The sequence below is a fragment of the Botrytis sinoallii genome (genome assembly GCF_014898435.1).
Source record: "Botrytis sinoallii strain Bc 23 chromosome Unknown BSIN_014, whole genome shotgun sequence".
Taxonomy (NCBI): Eukaryota; Fungi; Ascomycota; class Leotiomycetes; order Helotiales; family Sclerotiniaceae; genus Botrytis; species Botrytis sinoallii.
In genome coordinates this window covers 120,454-138,450 of record NW_024066041.1, presented here as the reverse complement: position 1 = coordinate 138,450, position 17,997 = coordinate 120,454, and the positions used below count along the sequence as shown (strand labels likewise).

At 42.2% G+C, this 17,997-nt stretch overlaps 9 protein-coding genes across 9 annotated transcripts; 6 read left to right on the top strand and 3 right to left on the bottom strand.

Annotated features, from left to right (window-relative positions):
* Nucleotides 1-2,599: 2,599 nt before the first annotated feature.
* Nucleotides 2,600-3,991, top strand: EAF02_007846 (uncharacterized protein; the record flags this gene model as incomplete). The annotated part of the gene is made up of 3 exons (XM_038903894.1): nt 2,600-2,683; nt 2,755-3,326; nt 3,409-3,991. The coding sequence occupies 3 exons, from the start codon at nt 2,600-2,602 to the stop codon at nt 3,989-3,991; spliced, it is 1,239 nt and encodes a 412-aa protein (XP_038756175.1).
* Nucleotides 3,992-5,043: 1,052 nt separating this feature from the next.
* EAF02_007845 (uncharacterized protein) lies at nt 5,044-6,706 on the top strand (the record flags this gene model as incomplete). The annotated part of the gene is made up of 3 exons (XM_038903893.1): nt 5,044-5,848; nt 6,005-6,155; nt 6,250-6,706. The coding sequence occupies 2 exons, from the start codon at nt 5,044-5,046 to the stop codon at nt 6,109-6,111; spliced, it is 912 nt and encodes a 303-aa protein (XP_038756174.1). The 3' UTR covers nt 6,112-6,155; nt 6,250-6,706.
* Nucleotides 6,707-7,663: 957 nt separating this feature from the next.
* On the bottom strand, nt 7,664-8,158 carry EAF02_007844 (uncharacterized protein; the record flags this gene model as incomplete). Its single annotated transcript, XM_038903892.1, has 1 exon — nt 7,664-8,158. One exon carries the CDS (start codon nt 8,156-8,158, stop codon nt 7,664-7,666), a length of 495 nt encoding a protein of 164 aa, XP_038756173.1.
* Nucleotides 8,159-8,727: 569 nt separating this feature from the next.
* On the bottom strand, nt 8,728-9,564 carry EAF02_007843 (uncharacterized protein; the record flags this gene model as incomplete). The annotated part of the gene is made up of 3 exons (XM_038903891.1): nt 8,728-9,142; nt 9,197-9,481; nt 9,533-9,564. 3 exons carry the CDS (start codon nt 9,562-9,564, stop codon nt 8,728-8,730), a joined length of 732 nt encoding a protein of 243 aa, XP_038756172.1.
* A 681-nt stretch (nt 9,565-10,245) lies between these two features.
* EAF02_007842 (uncharacterized protein) lies at nt 10,246-11,208 on the bottom strand (the record flags this gene model as incomplete). The annotated part of the gene is made up of 2 exons (XM_038903890.1): nt 10,246-10,662; nt 10,720-11,208. The coding sequence occupies 2 exons, from the start codon at nt 11,206-11,208 to the stop codon at nt 10,246-10,248; spliced, it is 906 nt and encodes a 301-aa protein (XP_038756171.1).
* Nucleotides 11,209-11,457: 249 nt separating this feature from the next.
* On the top strand, nt 11,458-12,442 carry EAF02_007841 (uncharacterized protein). The gene is made up of 3 exons (XM_038903889.1): nt 11,458-11,876; nt 11,972-12,139; nt 12,231-12,442. The coding sequence occupies exons 1-3, from the start codon at nt 11,547-11,549 to the stop codon at nt 12,294-12,296; spliced, it is 564 nt and encodes a 187-aa protein (XP_038756170.1). The 5' UTR covers nt 11,458-11,546; the 3' UTR covers nt 12,297-12,442.
* Nucleotides 12,443-13,082: 640 nt separating this feature from the next.
* Nucleotides 13,083-14,337, top strand: EAF02_007840 (uncharacterized protein). The gene is made up of 2 exons (XM_038903888.1): nt 13,083-13,694; nt 13,763-14,337. The coding sequence occupies exons 1-2, from the start codon at nt 13,154-13,156 to the stop codon at nt 14,035-14,037; spliced, it is 816 nt and encodes a 271-aa protein (XP_038756169.1). The 5' UTR covers nt 13,083-13,153; the 3' UTR covers nt 14,038-14,337.
* A 42-nt stretch (nt 14,338-14,379) lies between these two features.
* Nucleotides 14,380-15,140, top strand: EAF02_007839 (uncharacterized protein; the record flags this gene model as incomplete). The annotated part of the gene is made up of 2 exons (XM_038903887.1): nt 14,380-14,889; nt 14,982-15,140. 2 exons carry the CDS (start codon nt 14,380-14,382, stop codon nt 15,138-15,140), a joined length of 669 nt encoding a protein of 222 aa, XP_038756168.1.
* A 1,178-nt stretch (nt 15,141-16,318) lies between these two features.
* EAF02_007838 (uncharacterized protein) lies at nt 16,319-17,249 on the top strand (the record flags this gene model as incomplete). The annotated part of the gene is made up of 4 exons (XM_038903886.1): nt 16,319-16,331; nt 16,381-16,443; nt 16,500-16,604; nt 16,657-17,249. The coding sequence occupies 4 exons, from the start codon at nt 16,319-16,321 to the stop codon at nt 17,247-17,249; spliced, it is 774 nt and encodes a 257-aa protein (XP_038756167.1).
* Nucleotides 17,250-17,997: the final 748 nt, after the last annotated feature.

Below are 17,997 nucleotides of genomic sequence, written 5' to 3'. Positions count from 1 at the left end.
ACAGCGACCGAAACACACTCATCTCGGCACCGAAAAAATATCGGAACGATTTATCCGGCTTACTTCTTCCTACCCTTACACCCGCTTCCTTTTGTGCATCCTTCCGTGACGTCTTCCCGCATGTTTTGGGTGCTACCTGGTAGGTAGATATGTAAGGTTATGCTTGTTAGGAATACAACATCGGGTTTACGTTTATGTTGTGTATTCCCGTTTTTTACTCTTTACAGAGGAGATAGAATTAGAACCAATAGAGAAAACAGTCGAGAAAAAGAAATGAATCAAACTCATGCCCGTCAACTTGTCAAAAGCGAAACAAATCTGTGCGAGAAATACCCGGGTACAGTGACATCTACCTAGAAGGAAGCCTTGGTATCTTGGTATCTGTTGTGAGACTCTGGTTGAGCGTGTATGTATGTATATATGCGGATGCGAATGCGAGATTACAAATGAATACGAACTGCATACTTCGTCTGGCTACGATTTCCACATCTATATAACACAACGTAGGAAAATACAAAACACACGACACGCGACGCGACAGTAACAATGTAGTGCGAAATCTCCACTCGCAAGAGTCCAAGCATTAAGTAGAAGCAGTCAATTTCAAGAGATTATTCTTCTCTCTCCTCTTGAGCAAACAATTCCTTCAACCATTTACTAAGCTTCTCCAGGGCTATCAGAAACTTGTCTTGACAGTGGCAGTGTGGCTTGCTGATCATCACCTCATATTATGCAGTTTGATATTCTTGGCTAGTTTTGGCTGGCACACATGGGCAAAAATGAGGAAACGCAGCACGAGTCAAATGTTTGTATTAGGCTTGGAAAATGTCGTGTGCGTCTCTCTTTAGGTTGTGAAGTTGTGAATAGAGTTGGCAAAAGGTGTGAAGAGCTTTATGTAGATAGAAAGTATATCGAGTTGAGTTTGAATAATTCTACTTTGCGTATGTAAAGTAGAAATAATGTTTGGGGGAAGCTTGAATGGTTCACGATGCACGATTGTAATGTAGGAGGTTATTATTAGTTGGTGGGTCGAGATGAATTCATGAAAGAATGGGGAAGAAAAGAGCCGGGGATTTAATGATCGATGAAGGGGTAAATGGGTAAATGGGTAAATGGGTGATTTAGTAAAATATATCGAAAAGGAATATTCTTCAAGAATATGATGTATGAATGCCATGTCAAAAAAAGAATGCGTCTAGGATTTATATATACATATGTTTGAATCTGAGGGCGAGGTCAGAATCTCTATTTATCTATCTATTTATGCTATGATCTAAAATATGGACATCATAGAGTCGTCGTAAGCTATTCACATTCGTCTAATCTTAATTGATCCTTTATTTTCTTTTTCCTCACACAAACCCATAACTGTCTCTTCCTCATAGAAGACGGGATATCTACCTACACCGCACCTCATTACCTAAATACCACATCTTCTTGGTAACTTTCTGAACATGTGAATGAATTGGCTTTGTCTTGGCCCCAGCTATTTGAAGTAAACTTGATCCAGACTCCAAGCAAAAATAACCTGTGATTAGATACTTGGCATGTGAAGAATTACTCCTATTTGGTAAATACGCTTTTGTGGTAGCGGCGGGTTGATGAATACGCGGGAATATGTACCGTGGTTCTGCAGGTCTTCGAGTGATCAGGTCAGGGTCAGGGTCTGAGCAGAGAGAAGATAGTTTGTTCGATCGTCGGGAGATCTCATTTTGCGTCGACGAGTAAGAATGGGAAGGGGAGGAAGTATGGGACTAGATAATATACTCTCTTAGGATAAAGGAGAAGAGAAGAAGGGGGTATGCTCTAGATTTCATGACTAGCGACGCATGGTCTTGATGCTTATTGTTTGCTGTATATTAAGAATTAGTTGTGAGGATTTAGTTAGCCGCTACTTGGTATCAAATTCATACATAGCCCTATTTACATCTTTTTAACCTGCCAACCAGCTCTTGAATACATAAAGCTCCAAATCACTTTATTTCCTTCGGCTGCTTGATTTTCTTTTCTGCTTTCTGAACCTCGATTTTTCGAGACTTTTCGTTATCCTTCTCAATTCAAATTTTGAAGAGAAGTAGAAGAAGAGAGATAGCCCTTGCTTTCATTCTTGCTTCTCCATACTAACAGATCCGCACCACTCCTGAATATCAACTTCCAGTGTAGTTAAATCCACACAACGAACGAATACATTCATTTTCCTACTTATACGGCCGATTTCTATTTCTCTCGTTGTTTTGTACAATTACAATAGCTTTATCTATAACTCGACGATTTTAATCCGCAAATATCAATACATTTAATCTGTTTCTTCAAAGACTTTCAACCCGAATTGTTATCAAGGGGTTTCTCCTACACCAAAAGCATACGTCATCCCTGCGGTAAACATAACGAGGAAATTATTTCGACACAAAGGAAAAGATTCGGATACAGGGTTTTCTATAGATATCTTGCATCGATACTTTTATATATATATATCTGGTCCGGAATACTCTCTTGAAAAAGAAGGAATAAAAGAAGTCCTTCAATTGAGGGTTTCCATCGTGTTTTGACGTCTGGTGTTTGAGTCGGATTGGGCGGACGACATTTATACAATCCGAATATGGCAAATATACCATTTCCAGATGGCGAACCGCAATGGAATAGTAAACCACAATTCAGATTGCCAGGATGGGCGGAACCAGTTGTTAGTTTTCCTTCTGGACTTTTGGTCAAGAAGAAATGAATGAAGTTCCTCAACTAACGATTCTTTCACAGATGGTTGCTAGTATCTTGTTTGGATCCATGGTACTGACGAGAAGACATGGGTATAAGATATTCGATCGAAGGCGAAACACATATGGATTATTGAGTGAGGAACCCGATTCTGCACGCTCGTCCGATGATTTGTTGGCTCGGGACTACATGATTGGCAGCGGACGAGATTCCGACGTCGATTCGATGTCGACGTCGAAATATCCCCCCAAGAAGAGAAGATGCTGTGGCACGAATCTCCTGACGCCGAACACCTCGAGATTTCGAGATTACTACCACAGTCGAATATTACAGAAGTTTCCATTTCTGATCGAGATGTTCTATTGGATTGTTACGTATGCGTTTTATCGATGTACGAAGGTCCTCTCGCAAGCTATGTTTTCCAAAATGGGCATTTGGGATGTAGCTCAGGATCATGGGTTGGCGATTTTGGAATTCGAGGAGTTCTCGTGGATGAGCTTTTTGTGGCCGGTGAGGGAACAGAGTGTACAGAGGTGGTTTTTAAATGGTCATGGGACGCTTTTGACCGTTTTGAATCGTTCTTATGCCTTGATTCATATTCCTGGTACTGTTGGGTAAGTTTCAGAAATCATGACTAGGCAGAGATGTCGAGTAGTTTTGGAGAATTTGTCTTTGACTAATACTTTTTTCTTGTAGATTCATCGCGTTCTGGTACTATGTAGCACCATCCCATACAACTTTTGCAACAGTCCGTCGAACCATGACTCTCACCAATCTTTTCGCCTTCTGTATCTTCATCCTCTACCCCTGTATGCCACCACGTCTTCTTCCCCCCGAGTATGGATTCCTCGACAGTGTTGGTCGCAATAACGCGCAATCCGTTTGGATGCAAGGAAACTACGTCAACTCGCTCGCCGCCATGCCATCGATGCATTTTGGATATTCATTTTGTATCGGCGTGACCTTAATCTATCATTCTGGACTCTTCCGTCGCAATCTTGAAACAGGCGAAAAACGCAAGAATAAATTCTGGATGCTCTTTTATGTTTTCCTGGGAATCGCTTATCCGCTTTATATCCTGATCACAATTGTGGCGACGGCAAATCATTATTATCTTGATGCCTTTGTGGCGTTCTTCGTGGCGATTGCGGCATTTTTGTGTAATAGGATATTCCTCATCTTGTTACCCGTGGAAGATTTATTGTTTTGGTGTTTGAGATTGGAGAAACCTATTCCGACGACGGGAAATAGATTTAGAAGGAGGACCAGCCGTTCTTAAGTCTAATGGTTTTCGAAAAGAAGGATGGTATCATTCCACTAGCTTCTGAAATGAAGACATCAACGACGATGGAGAAGATAAAGATCGAGATGGATGGGCGTTTTTCTAGCATTTTTCGGATGGGCTGGGATGGAAAGAAGGGAATTCTTCTGGGCGAGCATATTCACGTATATGTTACTATTGCATATATTTTGTCTTTGGTTTTTTATACTCACCATGTTGAGTATTTTGGATGGATACCAGCATGGCTTACAGCCTCTAAATAAACGGCGTATTGGAAACGGAAAGTTGGAGATTGATTTGTAGTTGGAATGAAGAATCATTGACTACAAGAAACGTTTTTTGTCTGTATTATCGGATGATGTCGTTGTGATGTTTAGTCAAGTACTTCAAGAGTCTCATCTCGTTCATTCATTCATAAGCTTCATGAAATATCTCTGGTATAAATATCTTTTTGGATACCCAGGTAAGTACAGATGAATGATATTGAAGGAATGTCGTACTTGGAGTTCGAATAATAGTAATCTTACAATGTAATTACAGTACTATTAATTGACCAATCCAAAGCTTCAATATATTTCGATGCCTTAATCGCAAGGCTAGAACAAAGAGCTCTGCTAGCTAAGCTCCCAACACACCTTCCTAATCAGGAGGTTGGAGCTTTCTAATAAGGGTTTAACGGGATACTGAGAGCTTTAAAACACGTCTACACGTCTCCTTCGATAGCTATCAAAGCGCGTTCAACTTCCACTAGGTATTCTTATCGCATCGTATCATCCCATCCGTTCATTAATTTAATGAATTAAATTGATCAATTTCTTCTCTTCAATTTTTTCTGCCATTCTTCCTTCAATTGAGTTCTGTTCTGTACTGTACTGTACTGTACTGTACTGTACTGTGTCGTGTCGTATCGGATCGTATTGTGACTTCTGAATTAAGTCAACAAAGTTACACAGCTTCAGGACTTCGATACCACCTTCGTGATCTTCCCACCTTTCCATCTATCCACCTCCACCTCACAACTTCTCAATTCTCCCCCACAACATTCAAACATGTCTTCCGCAGATGGTTATCCCCTCGCACCAGATACCGCCGCACTAGGCACCAATCCCGCCGACATCGAAATGGGCGACCCCAATCCCAGCGCCGTCATAATCGAAATCGACGCGTCCGCCGGCACCGAAACCAACACCCACGTCTCCAACGAAGGCGACAATGATGCCTCGGGCCCCGATCTCCAAGAAACAGCCATGGAAGATATTCCCGCGCGCGTCACCTATATCGATTATCTCAAGAGTCCCATGATCGCATTGTTAGTCGGCCAAGGCGACGAACAAGCACTCTTGCATGCACATCAAGCTCTCCTCTGCAAATCCCCCTGGTTCGCCGAAGCCTGCGGAAAATTCAGCAACGACGTCAGCGAGCGCCGCATCGATCTCGTCGACGAGGATCTCGACGCCGTCGGCTGTTTTCTCGAATACCTGTACACGAATGACTATTTCCCGCGCAAGATCCCCGGGTCGCGCGATCTGGAAACGGATCCCGCGATGCCGGATGTCGACGAGAGCGGGGATCAATTACTCAAGCATGCGCGTGTGTATACGCTGGCGGAAATGCTGCAGCTTCCGAGTTTGAAGAGTTTGGCGAGTAGCAAGATTCATTGTGTCAATAGCACCGCGAAGGGAGAGATTGCATATGCGAGATATGTGTATGCGCATACGCAAAAGGATGATCAGACGATTAGGGCGCCGGTGGCGAATTTCTGGGCGACGAGGAGTCATACTTTGAGGAGTGAGGCGGAAACGGAGTTTAGGGAGATGTGTTTGGAGTTCCCGCAGTTTGGTTATGATGTTTTGAGTAAGTTTTTTTTATCCTTCTTTCTTTTGGAACTTCTCGCTTCTTGTTACCTTTTCTTTTTTCCACGCCCTGGTTGTGGATGGACGAGTGGCTGGAGGATTCAGAAATTGTGTACCATTTTGTTTGTCAAGATAAATAAATACTAACAAACAATAGCACGTGTCCTGGACGAAAAACTCAAGAGAGAAAAGAACGACAAGATGCATCCATCGCACGGTACACCTGGCAGTTCTCGAAAAAGACCTCGTCAAAGTGGGATTTGATTAGTGAACGAAGCATTGGGCGCTGAATGGAGTTGTGTTGGCATGTAAGATCTTACTTGAAGCAATTGTATCACTTTGTATTGTATTGCATTGCATTGCATTGCATCGTCTCTTCATTTGTATCTGACTGCGCTATAGCTATATGATATGGTATGCTATGGTATGATATGCTATGGCATTCGTATTTGAATGAATAAGTATGAGTATGCATGTAGGGGAATGAATGCAAGATGGAATGTGAGAGATTGGTTGGTGATGAATGGATCGATGGATGGATAGTTAGTATCCAAATGGGCACAACCGAGCATATGCTATGGAAATGAGATACTACCTACCATAATATCTCAAACAGAAAACAGATGATCCAATAAGCGAGAAAGGAGTATAGCAATGAAAGGAGTAGAGGAAATCAATCAATCAATCAGTTATTTATTAGTCGTGTAATGGTAATAAGTCTACTTCACGGGTTCACTTATATAATACCAATACCAATGCTGATACCAATATCGTTCAAATTCGAGCTGGAGTATGATATATTTCTAATACAAATGCAAATGTAAACGTAAATGTGTGTTATAGCTAGAATTAATTTTTTTAAAAAAAATGAAGAGGAAAGGAAAGATAAAATTGGTTGTTTAAATGATATATAGATATTGTGTATATAACGAATGTACCCTTCTGCTTAGGTACTCACTTACTCTATTCACTATATCTATTACGCATCTAGATATCTAGATACGTACATACATGAGTGAGTGAGTAAGTGAATAAATGAATAAAATATAATAAACACTATCCATCATACCTACTCCCCCCCGATCTCTCATCTCTCATTTCTCATTTCTCATCTCTCATCTCACCATCTCACCCTCCTCTTCCTCACCAAAAACAACAACAACAAAATTCCCAATCCTAAATAAAAATACAGCCACCTAGGTACCTTTCTTTTATCAAGAATATAAAAATCCATACCTATCTACCTACCAATATAACACACATCCAGAAAGAGAATACCTAGGTACTATACACATAAGATTACATATACCTATTACACACCGATCAACCGCTTCCTTCCTTCCATCCTTCGAGCTCGCTAAGTTTAAGGGGTGGGGGTGGGTAAGGTACGCATAGGTATGTAGGAATATATATATATATATATATCGAGTAGCTAGCTAGATAGCTAGCTACTGGGTTATAAAACCACCCATAGATCCTCAAATCAACAATCAGAAATTAAAAGTTCGACCGAGGGAAGAAAAAGTCTGAAGAATTGTAATGATGTTATGATGTTTTCAGGTACGTCTGTCTATCTATATCTACTTTAGTCGAAAGAATGAATCAAGACACAGAAGTCCATCAACTTATACACCTCACTTCCAAAAAAACAACAAAAAAAAACATCACAAAGCCACTCAGCATTCAACTCAATTCAATCTTCATTTAATTACAAAACGATAACCTGAATGCCTATAATCTAAAAATAATGATTGATAAGGAATTCTAATAATCATAATGAAAGTTCTGCAAGTCCACGTCTTCGTCTCTCCTCTAACTACTGTATAATCAATATATGTGAGGAATGCCTGTGAAGGGGCGAATCTACTTGCCCCCCTCTGTTCTCTAGAACTGGAAAAGGAGGTTCGAGAGGATCATCCTCACTCTCATCGCCAAACTCCTCTCTATTCTCGATGATTCCATCCTCGGGACTATTACTTTCATTAATGACCTCCTCTCTATCTTCAATATCGTTACTCATATTAACAACCTCCTCTCTATTCTCATTAATAACCTCCTCTCTATCCTCAATAATCATATCCTCAATATCGTTACTCTCATTGACAGACTCCTCTCTATTCTCAACAATTCCATTCTCGGGACCATTGCCTTCATTAATAATCCCCTCTCCATCCTCAATAATCCTATCCTCAATAATTCCATCCTCGATAATCCCATCTTCGGTGAGATCCTCAAAATTACCCCCAATCTCATTACCATCGTCCTGATTCTGCTCCGTCATTACTTCACCAATGGAGGCGCGCTGAACCATTGATCGGTCCCCGGTTTCAGCGTTGTATATTAAGAGATCGGTACTTCCGTTGGGAAAAGCTCTGCTAATGAGTAATCTGGACTGGCTAGGCTGCAGGCTACTTTTTTTTTTCAAACAATCGATGCCCAAGATCGAGCCACCATGACCAAAATCAGTGACCACCCATCTGCAAAAATCCTGGTCGCGTGAACATAGTCTGGGAACAGATATCTCGACAATGGACATTTGGCTGTCCGCCCAGTAGAATAATCTCTTCGACGTCCTGGGTTGAGAGGGGCCAGCCCAAGCCAAATTCACTGGATTGAGTGCAGAATTGACCTCTTCGGCTGTACTTGATACACACTGTGGACGGGATGGTCGGCGCGATTTTTTTTGATTCTAGCTCTGAAAATGAATGTTTCGCCCCTTTCTGTGGAATTATCATTCCGCTTCAGAAATGCGAGCCAGGAGAAACTACCAGGATTAAGAACTGGTACAGAGGTGTTACCAGTTATTCCGGTAGTTCGTATTTTTATAGGAATAAGTTCCTTCGACTTTTTCGGTGTCGGTAACTGATCAAAAGGAATAAATTAGACATCAGATATGCCATCATGTTGAGCCTGAGACTGTTCTTCGGTTTGAGCGACAAGAGCTAGTCCCGCTGTAGATATATCGAAATTTCTTGGTCCCATTGACACCCGGGTTGGAAAGGGAACATATCTAAGGTGAAATTTCTCGAGAAGATCACCACTCGTATAAAAAATATTGATGGACAGAGGTTCCCTTTGAAGCCTGAACACAAGGCACCGCAGTATTCGACCACCTGGCCTTGAGGAATATCCTGGAACATCGACTTCACTAACACTCGAGTGTGCTGAGGTTGTTCCAGCACCAATACCTGAGACTGCAATTGCCACGCAAATCTTCTGAGTCCAACCCTCTGAGTAATGTACTGCCTTCAAGATAGTCGTCAATGTATCAACATAGCCTGCGCTGGCCATGTGCCTTGCGCCGAGTTAGTCTTATCATTGGTGTATTGGACACAGGCTTGTTACATACAGTGCAAAGTGTGGGCCTTTGAGAGCGAAAAAATAAGTCTTATGGTTCATCTGCGCTTGACAAAGAAGGGTAGTTTCGTCGGCCCAGATGAAATTTGTTAATGTTGAGCCTGGAGGTGCGGACTCTGCTGACTTTGGCAGCTTGGTTGTTATACCAGTCAAAAGTTCTAACACATAATATGATGTTTCAGGGATATCTGGAGAGTATATTGTCTCATGATAAAGTGCCCAACGCCCATCTGCATTAACGATTGCTGCCGAGCGTTGAGGTACTGTCGGGAGATTTCTGTCTGCTATCAGCAATCACAATCGTAAGCACCGCCTAGAAGAAACAAACACTGGATCGGAGGAACTAGGATCGTTCGACATGATTTCCTGACTGCGCCTTTTGTAATGAAATGAGATGACGATGAGGAGAAGGAAATATGAAGTGCGAGGGCTTTTAAGCAAAGAGATGGAAAGAACTTGAGGGTAGAACGAGAAGATTGAAGGAGCTACGATTGCTTCTCATCTTCTCAGTGCTAATCTTAACATAATGCGATTAGGAAAGAGCGAGGGAAAGAGGGGATTAACAACTTCGCTGTGTGTATTCGAGTACGCAAAATAAGCAAGAATGAATCATGCTCTGTCGGTGCCCCAATTAAGGAATGTTGACACTCCAAAGCCGCAAAGTGAAATGACTAAAAATAACGCCAGCATTGACAGAATAAAACAGGACAACAAAAGTATCATCGAAAATTTGGCACATATTTATTATGCTCGTACTATGGATTTGATTCCCTTTATTATGCGGCTTTTGTCTGTACCCTATGATAATCAAGGCTTCTCAAGATTATGTTGGTAAAGTAGATTCGACCTCCGCAGCTGGTACAATCCCAAGTGATAGAGTTCACGAGGAAGTTTTATCCGAAAGCATCGTGTTATGATCGCAGACCGTCGTGGATGTTCAACCCTTTGGGTAAACTTATCGGCGTAAACCAGCTCATGACTGTGATCTCTCCAATATCTCCAACGTCTTCTAACGTATGTTATCATTGCTACCGCTCCTCATTATCTTGTTCTTTGAGATTTTCTAGGTGGGCCCCCATCTCCTTGGTGTTTCCTCTTTGGATTTGAACAATCCCTCGCCATGTGATTTCCTCCGCATGTATAACATTTTATATCAGATTTGATTCCACCTCCTGAGCCAAATGAGCCCCCTCCTGAGCCAGACAGAGATGTCAAGCCATTCAGTGAGACATGCTTCTTCTTTCTCTTTTTTGATAACTCCAGCAAGTCGGCCTTTTCCGCCTTCTTCTTGGCTTTACGTTCCTCTTTGAGCCGTTTTATTGCTTCCTGTTTTGAGGCCTTTATCAATTCCTTTGCGCCTGTTGGATCATCCTCACTATCCTCATCTTCAGATTCCTCCTCCTCGCTCTCCTCGTCCTCCTCTGATGATGTAAATTCTATGTCTGGATTTTGCTGTTTCTATTTGCCAGTCATTAGCATGCAATAAAGCGCAGATCATCAAAATGCATGGCATACCTCCAAAACTTTATTGAATTTTCCAAAACTCCTTCGACCGACCATAAATGGTTTTTCTTCTCCAAAATTGTTATCGTCATCATCAACACGTTCTGCTTTTATCGGCGAAGGTTGGTCTAGATTTGCGAAACCAGTCTGAACTACACGTAATGTGTTTGTTGGAGTATTGAGATGTTTCCTTCCCTCGAAGCTTAAAACCCATCGTGTGTCTCCTGCTTCAACGGCTGCTCTATCTAATGCGGCTTGCTTTTTGGCTTCTTCTTCCACTATTGCGGCTTGGATCGCGCGATTATCGGCTAAAGTGTCGACATTGAACTTTGTAGGAGTGTTTTGTGCTGTCTTTTGTCGCTTCGGTGATGGCTCATCTATTGAAGAAGGAGAAGTATTTGTAGGTGATGAAGCAGCAGCACGCTGCATGAATTTCATCGTCAAAAGCCTGGAAGACATAGCTTTTGGCGCACTTGTTGGGGTCCCTGCACTTGCCGACATGTTGTAGTTGTTGTTCATTCACAGTATGGAAGAAATTAGAAGAATGATAATTGAGAGGATGATGTAGAAGAATTTGCGAGATGAAATTATACTGTTGAATGTTAGTTGTAGATCTATAGACCTGCCACGATCTATAAAGTGTCTGTATAAGTAACACGGAGGTGGTGAAAGAAAGTCAAAAGCAAAAGTATTTACGGGGCTGCAAGGCGGACTTTTCCCCGATTAAAGATTAAGCTTCTGTGCTTTAAGGGCATTACGTAAGCGACCTGGAATTGAACGACAACGACCTTGAGTCTTTCTTCGGTTCCTCCGCAGCAATTGATTGAAACATCAGCATAATGTTGTCCACCGCCAGATCAAGAGCCGTATGGCAAATTTCTCGTAGAGTTCAGATCTCAGCCAGACGAACCTACGCATTTTCCGCAAATGATCAGCAAGAAATTAATGATCCAAACTCTCCGAAGAAAGTGCCCAATGTCTCGAAATCCAACGAGCTGCCGATAGAGAGTCACGTCCAGAATAAGCCATTGCAGGAGAGCTTCGAGACTGCGGAAAAGTTCAGGGTTATGCAGGCACCAAATAGAGAGGGCAAATGGTCGCGAAGTCAGAATCCTAGGGAGAAGGCAATGTCTGGACCTAGGTTTGAGCAGACCATTATGGAAGCTCAGGTATGTCAGACCCCGCGTTTTAAATGTTGCGCTTTAGTTCAGTTCTTGGAAATCATCCCAATTCGTATTTGTACGACATTTTAACATTTCTTCAGCCAGCACCACAATCAGCAATTAGCTTGATTCACCAACAACCAGTGCGATGGACGCACGATCGTATTGTGGCCTGCGATGGAGGTGGAGGAGCATTAGGACACCCAAGAATCTTCATCAACACTGATAAGCCCGAAATTTGCAACTGCACATACTGCGGATTACCGTTTGTAAGTCATCCCCGAACTGAGACCTCAAGCTAGATTTCTCTCCATCGTTAACCATAACGTCTTTTTGGCTGCATGCTCATTTACCCTACAGGCCAATGAACATCACCGAGCACACCTTGAATCTCTTCCAGAAACTGCATACCCTCTTGAAGCATGAGGTCATCCTGCCAATTTTTTTTATGAACCACGACGTATTACCGAGGGAAGATTGGTCAACGAGAGACTGTTCATAGATGGGAAGTCTATCGTTGACCATTAGTGTAAATACCGCGCAATGAGAATTTTAAGCAAGATTATCTGCCTACTTCTACAGTGATATTCCACCCGAACTGATCTTCTTAGAGAATACCAGTGATCCACTACAAGTCAAGCCTGTGTTATTGTGTTCTTCTATTAGAATAGCAACTTCAAGAAGATCTCTGGCAGCTTCATATTTCATATCGCTGATTTACAGATAGTGGGGATCATAGCATGTTGGCACTTGCTGATTTGATGCTTGAAGGCATCCATAAACAAGTTTCCGAGGACACCATGGAATAGTTTAACGTGGAGAATGATGCATAATTAGTAACATCCAACTCGTTGCATCAAGTAGAAGTTACTATGAGACCATAACAATAGGCACGTGAAACTCAAAGAATGATAGGAGACATCGCTTGTTGAGAGCTTACCAGCAAATTATCTATATCAGTTGCAGGATTATCTACAAGGGAAAAACAGAGCTATTGCTTGAGCCATGATGTCCTCTCTACCAAATGAATGTGAAAATGATTTTAGAATGGGAAAAGTGTACTCTAATAAGCTACCTACCTAGCATCTTCCAAAATGATAAAAGAAGTCTCTTGTACTCGAGTACATATGCATATTGTTAGGCTAGGCGAGGATTTGTCTTCGGGAAAATATTGGACGAGAGCGGCCGCACTCACCGATCGAGCTTCTTCTGCTGTTACTTGCGACAATCTAGAGCTTCCAAATCGAACAAAACTCCCATCTGTTATTTGAAGTATCTACAACATGTCTACCATCACAACCCCCGCCCTGCAAACTTCCTATCCTCCTATCCTCCCAAAATCTTTCAATGCCAATCAACCCAAAACAATTCGTCTTTTCCCCCTCTCAAATTACACTTTCGGCACCAAAGAAACCCAACCTGAAGAAGACCCCTCCGTCCTCGCGCGTCTCAAACGTTTAGAAGAACACTATGTCGAACACGGTATGCGACGAACCTGCGAAGGAATTCTCGTCTGTCATGAGCATAATCATCCTCACATCCTCATGCTTCAAATCGCAAATGCCTTCTTCAAACTCCCTGGAGATTATCTAAAGCCCGAAGACGATGAAGTAGAAGGTTTTAAACAAAGATTGAATGAGCGATTGGCACCTGTAGGCACTCAATTCAGTGGAGAGGGTGTAAATGAGGAGTGGGAAATTGGAGACACGTTGGCGCAGTGGTGGAGGCCGAACTTCGAAACTTTTATGTACCCGTTTATCCCGGCGCATGTTACAAGACCTAAGGAGTGCAAGAAGTTGTATTATATTCAACTTCCCAGACAGAGTATGTATCTTCTATTTTGTTAATAATCCCTTGAATTAAGAAATGCGGCATTACTAATACGTACACAGAAGTACTAAGTGTTCCCAAGAATATGAAACTCCTCGCAGTACCACTTTTCGAGCTCTACGATAACACAGCAAGATATGGTCCTCAACTCTCAGCAATTCCACATTTATTATCCAGATATAACTTCGAGTTTGTTGATGAGAAGGGTGATGTGGTAGCTGTTACTCCAGGCGGAGGACCAGAAGAAGGGTATGTGCCAAAGACGATCGTTTTGGCTGGGGGCGACGACGAAACAATGGGCGAAGCTGATGTCAAGGAAGAAAATGGCGTTCAATAATTACAGGATAATGATAGTGTTTTCAAAGCAATGGAAGGCACGGCAATGGCGTTCAAAGGTCAAAATATAATAGCTTGGAATAGCTAACGAATTGACCAGGTAGACATGAAAACTTTGATTTGTTAAAGATATCCAAAAAAAATCTCTCACGATTGTCACTTCATATCATGTTATTCATAATCATTGCAGCTATCTTGTATCGCGCCGTGAATGATGTACGAGTATGTCAAATACATATATCTAATCCCTGTCATCACACTCGGGAAGCTTCCAAACCATGACGTCCATACGATAAACCCCACTAGAATTCGAAGCAACTCAATTACATCCAAAATCTCTGGAATGCCATCTTCAAATTCCTCTTCATCTGCGCAACCCGACAAAGACGAAAACCCACGTCCAAACACACAATCAACATCATCTTTCCCAATTCTTTATATCCTCTTCGTACTAATCTTCCTCATCGCCCTCTTTCCGCCCCTCTTCCACGCTCTCTGGACACTCCCTTTCAAACTACTCCTCCCAAGCACATACAGTTCCGCTCTCTCGCCCGCCCGTTATACCAAGCCAGCCATCATGTCTTGGACACAAAAGACCATATCTCTCCCCTCTAAATCCCGCGGCTCATATCTCGTCACCGACCACATCGTCTCTTCAATTCCCGAAATCAAGAACTATAAAGTTGGGCTTCTGAATCTATTCATTCAACATACGAGTTGTGCAATTAGTTTGAATGAGAATTGGGATGAAGATGTTAGGGCTGATATGAGTGATGCGTTGGATAGGATTGCGCCAGAAGATAGGAAAGGAGAGTTGTATAGACACAGTGCGGAAGGACTGGACGACATGCCGGTTTGTACTCTTTTTGTTTATTACTTTGTTCTTCGATGGAGGAATAGAGGAGCGCTTAGGAAGTTGTATAAGACAGGGGCTAATCATTGTAGGCACATATCAAATCAGCGTTGGTTGGAGCAAGTGTTACGATTCCTATCACGAATGGAAAGTTGAATACGGGTACCTGGCAAGGGATATGGTATCTGGAGTTCAGATCTAGCAAACATACTAGGAAGGTTGTTGCTACGATCCAGGGTGAGAAGATGTAAATATAAGAAAATCTAGTGTTCTGATGGGTTGATCATTTGGACATGTGAAATGGGCATTGTTTCGGTTCTTTCGCTTTAGTTATGTCAGATGTTCCCTCTTGATCTTTGAGCGAAGTCTTGTTTTTTATTCTTTTCAACTCACGAGTGCTCCATCAATATCTGGGCTGGAGCTTAATATTGAGGCGACCTAGGTAGACCAAGGCTGGTTTCCAATATTACTCACTTTATGTTCAGCTGAACAGATCGAAATCATTTGATGACGAGGAACACAAATTGACGGAGCAAAAATGCGTGATAGCTTTCGTCTCTTCAATCTACAAGCATGCACCTAATTAACAATTTGTCTATTCTGACCAAGTAGAAGAAGCGCGAGTCGCTTATGTAATACATCCGTCTACTCGCTTTTCCGAGAACTTTCCCATCTATTTTCCCCCTCACCATCTCCATCTATTGAAAACAACATTTATGAGCCCACATAACATGGAACCCTACCAAGCAAAGTTTAAGTGATTATCATAACGGTGCTGAGCTTATCGGATACAAGAGATACTCGTTTCTGATTAAATGCATACCGTTTCTCTTGAATAGAAACAATGAATGGGAAACAAACGAAAATCGGATCTTTCAAAATGCTTCGAAAGTAACTTTCCGTGAATCAGATTCCAGGCCTCATTGCATAAACTTGCGAGTCTTCGGTTGCTAAAGATAGTGGAGAGATTGTCATACCCAGCCTTATGAGATGAGACCAAGTGGAGTCTGTGCCTCGAGTTTCAGCTCATTGCTACTCAAATTGATGATTTTTTGATCCCCAAATGAGCAGAAGCCTGTTCGAGAAATCCTTTGACATCCCAAGCTGGAGGCTATTCAATTAACCTCAATCATGAGGTGAATAATCCGATGTCTGGGGTTGTACTACTTGGCCATATCCTTCTGTTTTCCCTTCTCATCCAAGATATTAACCCCTCACGAAACGTCACAAATACAGTGCTGAGGGATCATGCATGTTATTCAAGCACTACAAATAGAGCCTCTATTGCCGTTTCATCTTCGAATTGTCTGTTCGCAGCTTTTTTTTTTGCAACTCCATCACGAATGTTCTTCAGTCAGCTGGATCTGTGAACTAACTTAATGAGCTGAATTTTGACATTTGTTCTCCTCCAGTAGTCTACGAGAGTAAGATGCCTCTCATTCGTAAGTACTGTCTACGAGTCTGAAGTCTTATAAAACTAAATTTGAATAGGGGGTCTACCGCAATACAGACGGGCAGTAGGTTTCCTGGCACTTCCTGCTTTGTTGTTTTATAGTAAGTGGCATGAATCCCAACAACGTAATGATCTATACTCACATCAGATCTCCTAGTGCTTGCGGCAATTGCAGCTCTTCCGGGGGTACCGGGAATATTCATAGAGAATATCCAAACGGATCTAGGGACCGGCAGTCTTGAAGTCAGAGTTGGATACTTTGGTTAGTGTTCTTTCGGCACTTCATGGAAGGAAACCAAACTGACCACGAGAAGGTACATGTCTTCGACGGACTGGCTCCGACGCTGATATAAAATTACAGTGCACCACTACTTCCAAGGGATTTAGTGATATACTTATCGAAAGTTCCAATAGCACATCAAATGCCACTGAAAAACTTCTCGTTTTTGCATCAGGGATGCAACGTGATGTTTTTGTTGGATCTCCATCCTTTTTCCCCGGAGCTGGGCTCCTATTCCTAATTAGCGTTTTGCTTCTCATACCCCTCGAGATAACCACTCGACCACCTGCAAGACTTACGCCCAAAACCGTTCTCTTCCTGAATCACGCCATCATAATGCTTTTTTGGTTCACTGCAGCGTGGTCTTTTGCAGGCGCATTATCGATTGTGGAAGTTGTAAGATCACAGCAAGAACTGTTGACTTTGGATGGGAGTAATAATATTACTGTTAAGGTTGGTGTGGTAGTGCAATTCCTGCAGTGGACTGCTTTCATTTTCACTTTCGTCTTTGCGAGCGGAGTTACGACTTTAAAAATGACGCATGAGCCGAGACTTCTTAATCCTGAAGAGACGGCGGCGAAAGCGGAACCGTTGGGTGGACAGGTGCAGTGGCGTGAATCTGTTTGATAGAGAGCTGTGTTGTTGGGCTATGGCTTTATTCTGATGCTGGCAATACTAGTTTGCCCCCGCAATATGCTTGGATGAACGAATGTATGTAGGCACTTCATTTTGGAAAGCTCAGCTGTGCCTACTCCATCAGAGCTTTAAAATTTTGCCATTTTTCGATATTTTACAGAAGGATCATCAAGCTACTGGAAGCATCATACCGACACAAGCCTCTTTCTTCTCGCAACCTGCTTGCAGAGGCTTGAGGTTTCGCGTTAGACAACTAGTCCACCTCCCGCTGTGTAAATCTCTACTGGCCATCAACACGGTCTCATTTTGCTTATTCGTTTTTAATTTACATAAATTTTCTTCAGCCATTATTGTTAGTGTGGACGACTTATAGAAATGTTTTTCACAGCGCCTGGATCGAGGTACTTCGAGCTGCACATATTCCAAGAGTTTATGGGAGAAAGAAGTAACATCTTGTTTCTGCACAGGTCCGAATGTTAAGTCACAATTTGGGAGAGCAAGGATAAATATCAGGTAATGAGATTTGAAAGTTTAGCTTATACATTGAGAATAGTAGGGTCGTAGAAGACTGCCATAGATGTGGAGAGATTGTCTCTACTTGTGATGGCAATTGGATGGCAGGCTATCAATGGAAGCTCTCGCTCACTTGCAGTCCTTCGGACTATCAGGAATATAGGAAGAATTTGAAATATCTCTGAGACAAACGAAAACATATCCAAGTCTATAGCAATGATGCAGT

Excerpts from the sequence above, each read along its gene's own strand:
- EAF02_007841 (XM_038903889.1), top strand. The coding sequence starts at position 11,547 with ATGTTGTCCACCGCCAGATCAAGAGCCGTATGGCAAATTTCTCGTAGA. Across the intron at positions 11,877-11,971 it reads AGACCATTATGGAAGCTCAG|CCAGCACCACAATCAGCAAT; the intron begins GTATGTCAGACC and ends ACATTTCTTCAG. Across the intron at positions 12,140-12,230 it reads CATACTGCGGATTACCGTTT|GCCAATGAACATCACCGAGC; the intron begins GTAAGTCATCCC and ends TTTACCCTACAG.
- EAF02_007840 (XM_038903888.1), top strand. The coding sequence starts at position 13,154 with ATGTCTACCATCACAACCCCCGCCCTGCAAACTTCCTATCCTCCTATC. Across the intron at positions 13,695-13,762 it reads TATTCAACTTCCCAGACAGA|AAGTACTAAGTGTTCCCAAG; the intron begins GTATGTATCTTC and ends ATACGTACACAG.